Source organism: Penicillium mononematosum (assembly GCF_028829835.1).
Source record: "Penicillium mononematosum strain IBT 11891 chromosome Unknown utg000005l:1.0-9366267.0:1.0-9372171.0, whole genome shotgun sequence".
Classification (NCBI taxonomy): domain Eukaryota; kingdom Fungi; phylum Ascomycota; class Eurotiomycetes; order Eurotiales; family Aspergillaceae; genus Penicillium; species Penicillium mononematosum.
Window position 1 is genome coordinate 5331305 of NW_026643275.1, and position 12642 is coordinate 5343946.

The 12642-nt window shown below is 49.5% G+C and overlaps 5 protein-coding genes across 5 annotated transcripts; 2 read left to right on the top strand and 3 right to left on the bottom strand.

Moving 5' to 3' along the window:
- Window positions 1-510: 510 nt before the first annotated feature.
- Window positions 511-998, bottom strand: N7519_010193 (uncharacterized protein; the record flags this gene model as incomplete). Its single annotated transcript, XM_057296966.1, has 2 exons — window positions 511-712; window positions 760-998. 2 exons carry the CDS (start codon window positions 996-998, stop codon window positions 511-513), a joined length of 441 nt encoding a protein of 146 aa, XP_057144848.1.
- Window positions 999-2045: 1047 nt separating this feature from the next.
- Window positions 2046-3248, bottom strand: N7519_010194 (velvet factor family protein; the record flags this gene model as incomplete). Its single annotated transcript, XM_057296967.1, has 4 exons — window positions 2046-2316; window positions 2372-2845; window positions 2904-2983; window positions 3036-3248. The coding sequence occupies 4 exons, from the start codon at window positions 3246-3248 to the stop codon at window positions 2046-2048; spliced, it is 1038 nt and encodes a 345-aa protein (XP_057144849.1).
- Window positions 3249-4932: 1684 nt separating this feature from the next.
- On the top strand, window positions 4933-5493 carry N7519_010195 (uncharacterized protein; the record flags this gene model as incomplete). The annotated part of the gene is given in 3 exon segments (XM_057296968.1): window positions 4933-5142; window positions 5199-5311; window positions 5325-5493. 3 exon segments carry the CDS (start codon window positions 4933-4935, stop codon window positions 5491-5493), a joined length of 492 nt encoding a protein of 163 aa, XP_057144850.1.
- Window positions 5494-9667: 4174 nt separating this feature from the next.
- Window positions 9668-10810, top strand: N7519_010196 (uncharacterized protein; the record flags this gene model as incomplete). The annotated part of the gene is made up of 1 exon (XM_057296969.1): window positions 9668-10810. The coding sequence occupies one exon, from the start codon at window positions 9668-9670 to the stop codon at window positions 10808-10810; it is 1143 nt and encodes a 380-aa protein (XP_057144851.1).
- Window positions 10811-11417: 607 nt separating this feature from the next.
- Window positions 11418-11965, bottom strand: N7519_010197 (DUF3602 domain-containing protein; the record flags this gene model as incomplete). The annotated part of the gene is made up of 3 exons (XM_057296970.1): window positions 11418-11587; window positions 11676-11879; window positions 11929-11965. The coding sequence occupies 3 exons, from the start codon at window positions 11963-11965 to the stop codon at window positions 11418-11420; spliced, it is 411 nt and encodes a 136-aa protein (XP_057144852.1).
- Window positions 11966-12642: the final 677 nt, after the last annotated feature.

The following is a 12642-nucleotide window of genomic DNA, read 5'->3' on the forward strand; positions in this document are numbered from 1 at the left end:
GATGTGAGACATGGAGAACCGTTCGTCTGCCAAGATGAGGGAAAGGCCTCTACGCTAATCCGAGTGGCTGATACATACATAACATAGTGGATTGAAGGTGATTAGAAGTGGATTGGTATATCCGTCGACCTTGGAGGATTCGGGGGGTTCGGATGAAGATCTCTGCGCTTGTCTCAGTTTTATAATTGGAACATCAACCACATCACGTCTCTAATGCTCCAAAGATCTTGGTAACAGTCGGCTTAACCCGCAAGTATCCACTTTATTCCATCCAAATGACATCGACGGAGTACGTTATACGTTATTTCGTTACTCAAAACCCTCTTAACATACGGCGTAGGTAGGACTTCCACTCTACAACATACCAACCCCCCCACGCCCCCATAACACCTCGCCTCCTACTTTCCCCAGAAAACACCGACCCACCAACGGCCCGAGACATGAACGCATCCATTACCCAAAAATTTCATCAGGAAACGTCGTTTCCGAGGAAACAACGCCACTGACGCTCTATCTAAACCGGCGAACATGCAGCAACATGCAATGTCTCACGACATGCATGCCACGCCCGGTGCCGGCTAACCTGGCTATGCCGAAGACGCCGAAGAAGTCCAGTTTTGCGACTGCGTCGGGGTTTCCAGCTGCGACGGAATAATAATGTCCTGCAGGCGATGCAGCAGCACGCATACCCGGAAAAAATCGACCTCGTCTACTGTTATGCCTTACAAATACCCATATCGGTAATGCAGAGGGAAATACCACCCTACCGCACTGGCGAAGTTTCCGTCTAGAAGACGGTGCTGCCCTGGTTCAGGATGTGGCGAGGATGGCAGAGCCTGTTGGGTGATTATCCAGGCCGGTTCCTGCTGAAAGATCATCCAAAGATTTCCTGGCGCGCCTGGGCGATTGGAACCAGGCAGAGAGGTGAGGTCAGTCCGTTCCACGGGTGTTGTACATTGTCCGACGTGGGGAGTTCGTTGAAGTTCATGTTGGGCCATGAGTTGGGAGATTCGTGTTGGACAACCCGGTGTTGTCGGGTTTCTGTCAGGGTCAGGTCCGGTGTTTTCGGATTTCTGTCAGGGACGGTGTGACGTCTGTGAGCTGGTTTGTGTGGCGAGGGTATGATGATGGTTGGGATTTGTTGAGGTTTGTTGTACTACGCTGGGTGTGGGATGGTATGTACTATCCTTTATGGGTCATGTGCTGTGTAGGGATTAGTGGCTTCCTGGCTGCTTTCTAGAACTGGAAGATGGAAGGTTAGGATGATGTTTGGGTTGGATATTGGTGCTATTTTTGGGCATTTGGTCGAATGGATGGTCTGGCATGGGAGATATGGTAGGTCCCGATATTGCAATACTGGTTGGCTAGTAGATATTTCTAATATTAGCAGAGAAATGGACATAGTGTGTACCTTGAATAAGTGGAGCATTGTGAGACTTAAATGGCCAAGGTATTTCCGACTACGACTATATTGCATATTGTCTATTGGACATGGAATACACCATGCTCTCATACAAAGCCATCTGAGACAAAGCTACGATCTACAGGACCCACTCGACACCTGTGGATATCACAGCGAGTACATTTACTGAGAGCACAATATCCGGATAGATAACTCAGCAACAGTGGATTTGGATATCAAACGACTTTTTCTATGCCGGGCGATCAGCCTCGGCACTCAGCAATTCAAACCGGACCTCGATTCGCCGAAAGAAAAGTGTATGTACGTGCGGGCAATCAACCGCGGAGGATATGAATAGACACAGCCAGAGGCCAACAAAAGGATAAGGGAAAACACAGAAGAGAAGCCATGAAACAAAAACCAGACAGAAACCCCTCCAGCACCGGTCCGTGTAGCAATATTGAAACCCGCAAGCCCGAGTTTTGCCCAGAACACCATAAGCCACGCGCCGCCATTTTTCCTCACGTCTTGATTCATAGCAAGGGAAAAAGAAAACAAAGATCAGGAAAGATGAGACAATACGCTGAGCCAAGTGCCCCGCCCGCGTATCGGGTAATGCACTATGGATCAAAGAATTGCTCTTTTAATAGTCGCCTTCATCATCGTCGTCTCCATCTCCGCCTCGGCGCGGGCCCTTTACTCCGTCCTTGCGAATGGGGATCTTGATACCCTGTAGCGCAAAGCACTTGCTGAGCTGGGTGCTCTCAATAACACCGGGGAACTTTTTGGCGGAGAAGACCTGGAAGGGTTCCGAGAAAACCGAGGCCAGAACTGGTGCGGTTCCGTGATTGATGACCGGGGCGCCGTTGGAGGTTTCGGTAGACGTGCCCACGTCAACGAAGCTCATTTTCAAACTGGATTCCCATTAGCGATTATCTCGAGTGATTCCTATCGTCCGATTGAACTTACCGGAAAGTGCCCTCTGTCCGTACACTCAGATCTTGCAGGATAAACCACACACCAATTTTGTTGTCTGGGTCTGTCAACCGGAAAGCACTGGCGCTGAGACTTCCGATGAGATTGCGAGTGAACATGCCACCGGGTCCACCAGTGACAGGTTGCGCAGCGGGCGACATAGACGCTGGCATTTGACCACCGGAGTAGTATTGTGGGTACGTCACTGGTTGGCCGTATTGGTTTTGGTATGCCACCTGCTGACCACCGTAGTAGTTGTTCATCTGCGGAGGGTACCCAACGGGGTACTGATTCTGGTTGTAGCCCGGGTAGGTCGGAGAGACGCTCTGAGGCGGGGGAGGGTATGAGGAGGACATCGCGGTAGAGATGGAGGGGGAGGTGGCGGAATGCTTGACGAGGTTGACTTCGCTGGTACCGTCGGCATTCCACAGGTCGACGGTGAGCACGTAGAATGAGGTATCGATCTCACTAGAGAGGAAGAGATGGTTAGAAAGCTGAGAGGAATAGAGTCGCTGGCTGGACATACTTGATATCGATTTCCTTATCGGTTTGCGCATCGCGTACAATGAGACGGATGCATGGTGGGGGAGTGATAGGTCTCCGGTCCTGTGGATGTGTTAAGAGGTGGCACAACAATAACTGCGGAAAAATCACCCACCTTGTCACCAAATCCACACATACGAGCCCGGATGGGCTGCTGCACCACTTGTAATGACCAGGAGCGACCGTCTTGGTAGTTTGTCACGGGTGCCAAATGGTCGGATTGCCGTAGTGAGTTGGTCCCCGACGGGTACTGGACGGACGGAGCAGAGATGCGATCCATTGAGAGCGGAGGTGGGACGGGATGATGTCTATCCTCGACGGCGTACATGGTACCGGATTGTAAGGAACCGAGGATGACTGATAGATAAAACGGGTTCCTGATTTTTTTAAAGATCTATTTGATAGATCTTAACTACCTGGTTGTTCGAGAAGAGAGGTGGGGGGTTTTTGGAGATGCGACATGCGACCCCGCGGGATGTTCAGACGTCACACTTGGAGCATCGACTTTTCGCAGCTGACGAGAGAAACGGGGTACACAGCGAACAAGCAGCAGGCCCCTTTGAATGTATCGAAACTGGTCTGAGCCGACCAGTCTAAAACGACTTTCAAGAATCCGATTCGATGCGGTATGGCAGAAAAGTGAATCGAAGGGGTCGGAGAGTTTTATTTGTGAACCGTAGAATGAGCTCGGGTGGCGATATCAGAGTTGTTGAATACTAGGTACTTTCTTAAGAATATATTAGCATCATCTTCTCTTCAGTACTCCAACCCTTTAAGTCCTTGAAGACTTTTCTTGGGTCAACCGCACGATGACGCTGTCAAAGTGCGGGAGATTGGCTGGGGCTTCCACGGATCACAGAGGAGATCACCTTACCCGAGAAAAAATGAGTTAAGAGAGAGAGAGAGAGAAGTAAAAAGGAAAAGGAAAAGTAAAATGAGGATACAAGAGTGTTACTCTGCAGGGACCTGGACCCAGACCATTGGGTTTTGGACTGTCGACGAATGAAATGATTAAATGATGAAAATGAAATTGGAGCTCTGAGAGTCCGATGTCTTGGGAGTCCGCATTCGTTCATTTCCGCAAACGATCATGAAATTTTCATCACCCGATTTGGACGAGATTACATATACACTTATTTACTAGGTAAGAAAGTATGATAAAATAAAATGTTGCTGTGTTCTGGTATATAGAGATTCTATTCTTAATCACCTCTTCAATTGTATAATATAACTATAATAAAGTACGGAGTACATAAATACACATGCAGTATCACTCCAGAACTACTAGTACTCCGTATTGAGTACAGAACAGGAAATTATAATTAGCCCCTTATTCGCACCTGGGACCAGCCCTGGAGGGCTGGATGTACCCTTACAGCGCTTGGGCTCCCATGAGGATGACAGGTCCCGGTTGTTTGGTTACCCCCTGGAACCAGGGCTGATCTATCATTTGTATGGGATGTATCACTGTCCAGGTGTGATACAGAAACTACCTAGGTAGAACTTAAGGGTGAATTACTGTAGGTCTATCGGAAGTATTACCGCAAAAAGATAGAACAGGGAAAAAGCGTAGAATCTCTATTAGAGAAGTGTACGGAGTACATATTTCATTAATATAATGACATTATTAGTCCCCAGTCTGGGGTATGTTAGTGAGTGCGATATGAGGTATTCCAAGGTTTGCCCCGGAAACCAGATGGCATTCTACGGAGTACGTATGTAAACATGTCTGATTATCTCGACTCTCCAACCCCCGATCGAACCTCGTACAACATACGGAGTAATGTTAACTCCTTACTATCTAGGTATCTCTTGGTGAAGCTCTCGCTTAATCCCCAAGCCCGCAATGTCGGGCCCGTATCTCTCTGCTGATCGTCCCCAGAATCTATTGACCAATCGACACTCGAATAACTTACCACCAAAGCCCAATTTTGAGCAGGCAATAATCTGATTCGATCTGTCACTGCTCGCGTGGATGTCGCGTACACAATATAATCTGCTACCCCTGAGTCATGTCCACCAAAGCTTCCAAGTGTTCCCCCATCTCCACCTCCACCTCCAACTTTACGGTCGGAGCCAAGTCCCGGACTTTCACCCTCGATTCCTTCTCCGTTCTCGCCCCAAAAATATACCTGCGTCAATCGTTGCCATTCCCCTACCTCGCCGTGACAGTTGCTGTAGGCGGCTCGAGCTCAGTTCAGATGTACACCGATATCGATTATGTGATCGATATCGGCTGAGGCTCCTCGAAAAACGCGACAGGCTTTTTCCAGATCAGAGGGGTCGATGCGCACAAATACTTGAAAAATACAAATGGCTGAGTGTTGTGGGGCGGCGCCGTCTACGCCACCCGCTCCCAGCTAGGGGTTCACTCTCCACACCTGCCGACCCGTCGGTGTCTCAGAGCTTCAATCGCGAATGGCAATCTGACCGGTTCGCACGCCAAGTGGTCTTTGACTTGGCTGGTTGGATACGCGCATGATTTCGGACAACCAACCACTAAAATGCTCACAGTAATCTTGGCGGTCAGTCAAATGTGCGAAGAATCCAACAATCTGGATAGTCTGGACTAGTCAAAAGGAATGACTGCTAGGTTTATGGAGGAACTGAGGTAATGATCCTAATCCAATCGATTGAAACTAACAACATCCACACTTCCTCAATGAGTCCAACAACGGTGGGCGCTATTTTCGCAACCTCCCCATTTTACGAGCCCTCGCAGTGTATCAAACTACTCCTCGAACCCGTCCTCAGGTACAATAGCAACGGCACCTACACCAAGAAGTACACCATACACGAAATTGGCACAAGCTACCCTAACAGCCACCGGCCACCTTTGCTCGACAAAGAATTGCCCGTAGAAGAGAGCGGCAACATACTCGTCCTAGTCTATACCTATAGCACCACGTCTGGATTCTAACCAACTGTTCGCAAAGAAGTAGCTGTGGCGCTCAATGGTGACCTTGGTTGGGATTAGACAAATTGATGATCCTTTGTGGTGGTAGATGGCGCTGCGTGTGGATTTGCATCGGTGAATTGCATACTTGCGTTGTTCACGGCTTAACTCGGTGCCCATCTCCAATCGGTATTGGGTTAAGCGGAGCGGTGCGTATGTTGCTGGGCAGTCGTACTCTTTCCGTAATAGACCTATGCTTCGGAATCATTCTGCCTTTGCGGCTTTGAGCTTCGTGAGGACGTTGTATTGCTCTTTGCATTTTGCGTTGGCAACAGCGTCTTTAATCTTACACATTATCTGGGATGTATGATCTACCGATGTCAAGTTCAACCCGACGCCCTCGGCCCCCGATTGAGGCGCCAGGAAGGGCCACCGTTGAGTCACCTCATGAGATTAACACCATGATGCTGGAGTCCAGTCAGTCATACGAGTTCAGAGGTACCTTTTTCGGCCCATCGCGCCGGCGCGGGAGGTGTCAGCCCAATTGTGTTACACGGCCAATCGCACACCAGCAGCTACTATGGCACGAACTGGTCGGGCTACACTACGTTTTATGTTTTCTCTGATTCCTCTGACAAACAGCGTGGAACTATGGTTTCGGCGACTGGCTGAACTGTATACAGTATTTCAACAGGTCTCGCATCGACGTTGCTCTCTATATCATGATATCAGCCACAAAACCAGACTTCATACTGTACGCTTCAGATGATTTGGTCGATGGTGGTAAGATAACTTATTTGGGAGAGCTCTGGAGAGGTTGAAATGGCGGTTTAATCCCCGCTTAGGTTACTCTTACACCTGTCTGCCCCTAGATGACTTTGCACTTCTCGAGTCAAGGTCCAAGGTGGTACCAACAGCAATCTCTGTCTGGTATGAGAAAATACACCTCCGGATTGCCATTATCAGTGATGAAGACCCAGCATGTAAACTACTAAAAATGGCACAGATATACGCACCGTCGCAAAAGTCATTTGCGTGTCGAAGGAATTCAAGAACCAAAAATGTGTCTGCTGGCCAGACCACCACCACAAACTTCAACCTCTCAGTTTCCAGCTCAACTTCGGTGTGTAAACCAATGCCATTTAGTACAAACGTGGGAGGGTGCACCGAACGCCATGAATTACGCCTTCTTGGCTGCAACACCAAACGTATCAAGTGGCGCTGTTAATATCACCAGCATCGTTATCTCTCAAACCTCGGAGCGGGAAGCAAAGCCAATGTCTGTGCCCGCTACCAACGCAAAGGCACGCATATGTGTGATCTCCTTACCCCCCCACCTACCCCCCTACCCCCTGTTTTGACAGATAACCAAATCGTAATCATCGGACTCATAGACACCGAAAACCCCACAAATATGCATTTTCACCGGGGCTCGGATTGCATGCGGAATTCGGCATTGGCACCACACCGAATCCCGAGGCAGTCCACATCACAGCAAGCGTAAGCGATCAGAAAACCAACCCTTGAAACGGAGATATCGAACTGTCCGTCGGAGTCGCCAACTGGACCTTTGTTCTGATGCAGCTACTATTCCCGCCAAACACACCACATCACCTCACATCTTTGTTCTCCTCGGCCTAGATTAATAATGCTTGGGTCTAACCTACCCAACTAGCCAAAGCTTCAACATATCGCCGATCAGTAAATCTGGCTTGGTGGACGGTATCCTTCCCACCTAAAGCACATGGCGAGGCGCTATCTCTGTACTATTGCAGCTTGATTTTGCTGCTCCCCGTGCTGACTCGCGCAATTTCCCCGGAAGGAGAAGGATCAACATGACATAAGCTTCGACGTGGCATTACGTCTGTGGTATCCTCGGTCAGGTCTAGAATATCAATGAGGTGACGCTGCTTCGCATCCTAGCATCGACGCCACCCAGGGCAGTGATAATGTGCTTAGCGGTGAAGTGAAGGTATCAGCCTCGCGAAAGGCGAGTGTTAAATAAATTGGTGTGATTCATCTGTTAAACCTTAATAAGGCATAATAACTGCCCTCTATACGGAGTAAACCCGCTCAGAATAGACCCACCACGCACAATTAGCCTAAATCCGGGGAATTTCACACCCGCAAAAGCCGAGGCGGTACTCCGTACACCGAAGTTGAACAGGCCCAAAAGTCGGTCTAAGCGATAAAGTCATGCGTTGCCCTGCATGTCCGAGTTCACGGGGCTTGCCCAGGTGGTCAACATGAGTACCAAGCACGCCATTTGCTCACCTAGGTACGAAACAGCGCTAAAGCGAACCCCAGTCAAATAAGGGTTGGCCCTAAGACTCAGACAAAGAGAATGCCTGCGGTTGAGTGGATCGCAAGTCAGCCTGACAGGATAGATTGCGTGCGAGCTAACAACCGGGGGCGGATGAGAGGCTCAGTTCTTTGACACGTCTCGGAAGGATTCCAGGGCTCCATTGACTGAAATTGGTTAAAGGGAAGCAAAGCTGACCGATTACTATAATCTAGGCTTCTAACGTTTCCTTCCATTCGGAATTCAAAGTCCTAAAACAGTCTTAGAGGCGGGCATTGCGGAGCTGTGGCGGGAGTAGTCCGAGCTGACGGGTGAAAAGATGGAAGCGACTTGCGATAACCAATCCTGGCATTCCCAAATAAGAAAACACATGGCTTGGAGAGCTAAGGCGAAACTGTGCTAATCGAAAAGGAGCTTAGGGCAAGGAAAGATCACGGGCGAGGATAAAGATATGTATCCGAGATGTGTCCGCCTGGGCATGCATAAGTGCAACAGGGGTGCAAGCGCGTCTTCCCCGATCGGGAAAAAGCATCGCTCGTCGACTGAAACTTATTTCGGATAGACTTGGCTGGCCCCATCTCGCTAATCCTGAAGGGGCTCTAGCGTGGACTCTTCTATAGGGGCTGGTGGGGCTGGTGGGGGTTGTCCTCAACAACTGGAGTGCTTTTTCGTTTAGTTTTCTGTATTGGAATGTTCCTAGTGGATCTAGCTTGTGCTTATACTCTCCTTGGATAGAGTGCCGCGCATCTCTCGCATTAGTTCTGTTCGAATTTGGTAAGTATTTTCATCCGCCGCATAACACATCCGAGTTACCGTTTTGCTTTATTAATACGGTTTGGAATACGAGAATATCGGAAGTCTGGGGTTTGGATTCACCGTAAGGATTCGGGCATTCCCATGAATATTTCAAGAGCTGCTTCAATCAAGCATTAAGTCGAGCTAGGATCCATGGAAAGACAGAAAACATGCCATCAATGGAGTTACATATCGCGAAGACGGCGGCCCCGCCGGGCCCCGTGTGGGTACTGGATTATGTCATTTGAAGCACGAGCCATCCTGCATTTACCGATTTGGGACACAACGCCACTCTTACCTCTTTGGTGCTATGAATGCCGATTCAATGAAAATGGACATATCAAAATATGAACACCCCGCTTGGGCCTTTGACTGAGATGACTTTTTCATGATATCAATCCTTCTTCTCCTTCGGGTGATACCTGGAGGGATGATTTCAAGTTCACTGCAACCCCCGAATTAAATAAACATTCTGTGTCTCTCCACCTCTACAATGCAATGCGAAACATCTCCCTGGTCAAATAAGCGACGCCAGGCGTCTATGCAAAGTGATCGGCGCGTTAGAGTATGAAATCCCCTGCTTAGGGCTTCTGGGCCCTACCAATTTCAGAGCTTTCCATTGATAGTGAGGTTGGAGGGTTCAGTCCCATTCGCACCTTACTCTTTGGATCCTACCATCTTCACACATGTCCACTAACGCAACCCCCAGTACAAGGAGCAGAGTTCAACTTGTGTGCATTGCCTGGATTACAATATGCTCAGCCAGTATCCGCCTCGGCCCCGATTGACCCGGCTAGACAACAAGCACGGCTCTTTCATCCCCTCAATCAGCACTTCGCCATCATCTCCAACCGCCATGACAGAGTCCTCGCCCTCGCAGTCAAATCCCCAACCCCGACAAGAGCGCCCATCAACATGCCTCTCAACCCACATCGAAGAAACCCTCCACCTGAAAGACCTCGAATTGATGATGCACTGGTGCACAGCAACCTACAAATCTATGGCAGGGGACCCTACCTCCGAACGGATATGGCAAACAACCATCCCCCAGCTCTCCCTCCGCTACCCAGCCCTTCGCCAAGGCATCCTAGCCCTCTCAGCGCTGCACCTCGCCTCAACAAGCACATCTTCCGGACGATGGCGGTATCTTGAAACAGCACGCTCGTACCAAGCACAAGCGCTAGCAGGCCTCCGTGTCGAGAGTGACGAAGACGCACCGGAAGCAGAAAGCCAAGCCACCTTCGCGCTGTGTTGCATAATGATCGTATTCACCTTCGGCTTCTGCCAAATCGACAGCGAAACCAACTCGGACGAAGAGCAGCCTGACGTGCTGGACGAGTTCTTCGAGGTATTCCAACTCACCCGGTGGCTAGTCAGTATCCTGGTGACCTCGATGGAACGCATTACGGCGAGCGAGCTGAACCCGCTCTTTCACCCCGAAGACCCGGCCCCAACAATGCCGGACATGTGGCGGCTGGTGGTTCTCTCGCTACAGCGACAGAATGACATAGAGGCTATGCGGGACCCGACGCACCAGACGGATCTGTACGACTCGGCTATTGAACATCTCAGCCACTCGCTCGAGCAGCTGATGAAGGGCGGCGAGCCGAAGGTGTTTGCATTTTCGTGGAGTTTCCGTATCCCTGCGGAGTTTTTAGAACTGCTCGAGGCGCGCCGGCCCTTTGCGCTTGTTGTTCTGGCACATTATGCGGTTATTCTGCACCATCTTAGGGATTCATGGTGGATGGGCGATTGGGGGAATAGGATTCTGCAGGAGATTGGGGAAATTCTTGATCCGGAGTGGCAAGATCTTATTAACTGGCCGATTGATGCGACGGGGTGTTTCCTTCCGAGGACCCAGGCGCGAGTGCGAGTGGTATCCCCGCTTGTCTGTTGATGGCGAGTTTGCATTTTTATTTGCTTGCCCTTTTCCAGTTGCTTCGGCGTGAGCGATGCATCTAATGAGACATGAAGCGTGTAATTAGCATAGACATTGGATTGTACATATCATAGTTTCTTCAATTGAGACAAGGATCGCTTGTCATGGGAGTATATCATTTCTCCGTGTTTAGGAAACAATTCCAGGAAACACAGATGATCGCAATACACATCAAAGCGTATGTCAATAGAAAAACACAACCCCGCCCAAATGTATCCTAAGCGCCGTTCCTTTCCCATATTCCATAATAGGTATGAAGCAATTCCCGAGTATGTGAACTGGGAATGCCGATTGGAGAACCGCAAAGATAAAAGAAAAGCAAATACTACAAACCCATAAGTCCGACCAATAGCTGGGAAGGGAAAAGAAGACCCTCGCATCGAAGCAGCACTGCCCGCAGTGATATCAGATTCGTCTCTGCTCGGACAATCACCTCTCCCCGGATCGACACTGCAGCCGAAGAAAAGCAAACATCCTCAGCCAATTGCAGACGAAAAATCTGCCTCATCGAGCCCTCTCAACAAGAACGAACATCGCAACCCCAACTCCACACCCAATAACCCTCCTAAGAAGAAGAAGGCGTCTCCTTCCGCAACTCCTGCCTCTCCTGTTCAATCTCCTTCACACGATCCTTAGACTGCGTGCGAACACGAATAAGCTCCGCCTCCTGCTCGTGGATCTTCTTCTCGCGCTCTTCCTCTTCAGGCGTAGGGATGTAAGCGTTCGCCGCGCCACCTATGGAAAATAGCACACCCATTAGCGGCCGCTTCAACAACGTCGCAAACATGCCAATTCCATTCGCGTAGTTATGGCCAGAACATACCTCGGCCTGTGTGGTGGGGGATCTGCTGGGCGCGCAGGGGCGGCGACTCGACGTCTTGCGACTCGCGCGCAATTTGTGGTCGCTCGGGATCGTTGTGCATCATATTTCCTGAGCCGCCGCGGCCTGTTGTGAAGACTTCTTGTTTGATTGTTGGTGTGACGAGGTCTTTGGGTGTGGGCGCGCTCTGTTGCCGGGTTATGTTGCCTGTATAGTTAGTGGATTGTGGCGCTTGAGAGATAGGGGCGCTGTTTACCTGCGCCTCCGCGGCCGTAGGAGATGTTTCTTGACATTGTGTAGACGGTGAGAGGTTAGGATTGGTAAGTTGGGGAAACTCGGTTGGACTAGGAAAGGAAGCTGTGGTGGGGAGAAATTCGCAAATTCGCCAAATGACGACAGACTTTTTTTTCTTGGCCAATGTAACTACGGGTATACATTCTTGTCTCTACATATGTACTCAATATATCGTGTCTATCTTCTATCTCATATACCAGGGTTCTATATTCAATATTTTTATGAGCTCAAGTCCAGATACTCCTAATCACGATGGAGCAAGGGATTAAGGGAGTACCCCCACCTTTTTACCTATGCACATAGGTAGAGACGGACTGATTATATAGATCGGTCAGGGAATAAATGAAATTGCAGCTGGAGACACCATATGAACAAACAACGGACCGCCAAAATCATGCATGTCTTTGGACCATTCACCCTTTCGTCTGTAATGGTTGTTCGACTAGCATGCCCTTCTTCGGCGGAGGGTGATACGGATGTTTCGCAACAGAACTCAGAAAAGACCAAAAAATTATATCCCTAGACACCAGATATCGACAAGGAATATCATCAGTTCGTTCTCGATGGTGGTGCGTCAAAGTTAATCGCCGAGACCGACGACAACGAAAAAGCATGTCAAGGATATCGGACACATGGAACGATTCCCAAAATGAAGCGTATTTTCATGATTACATCT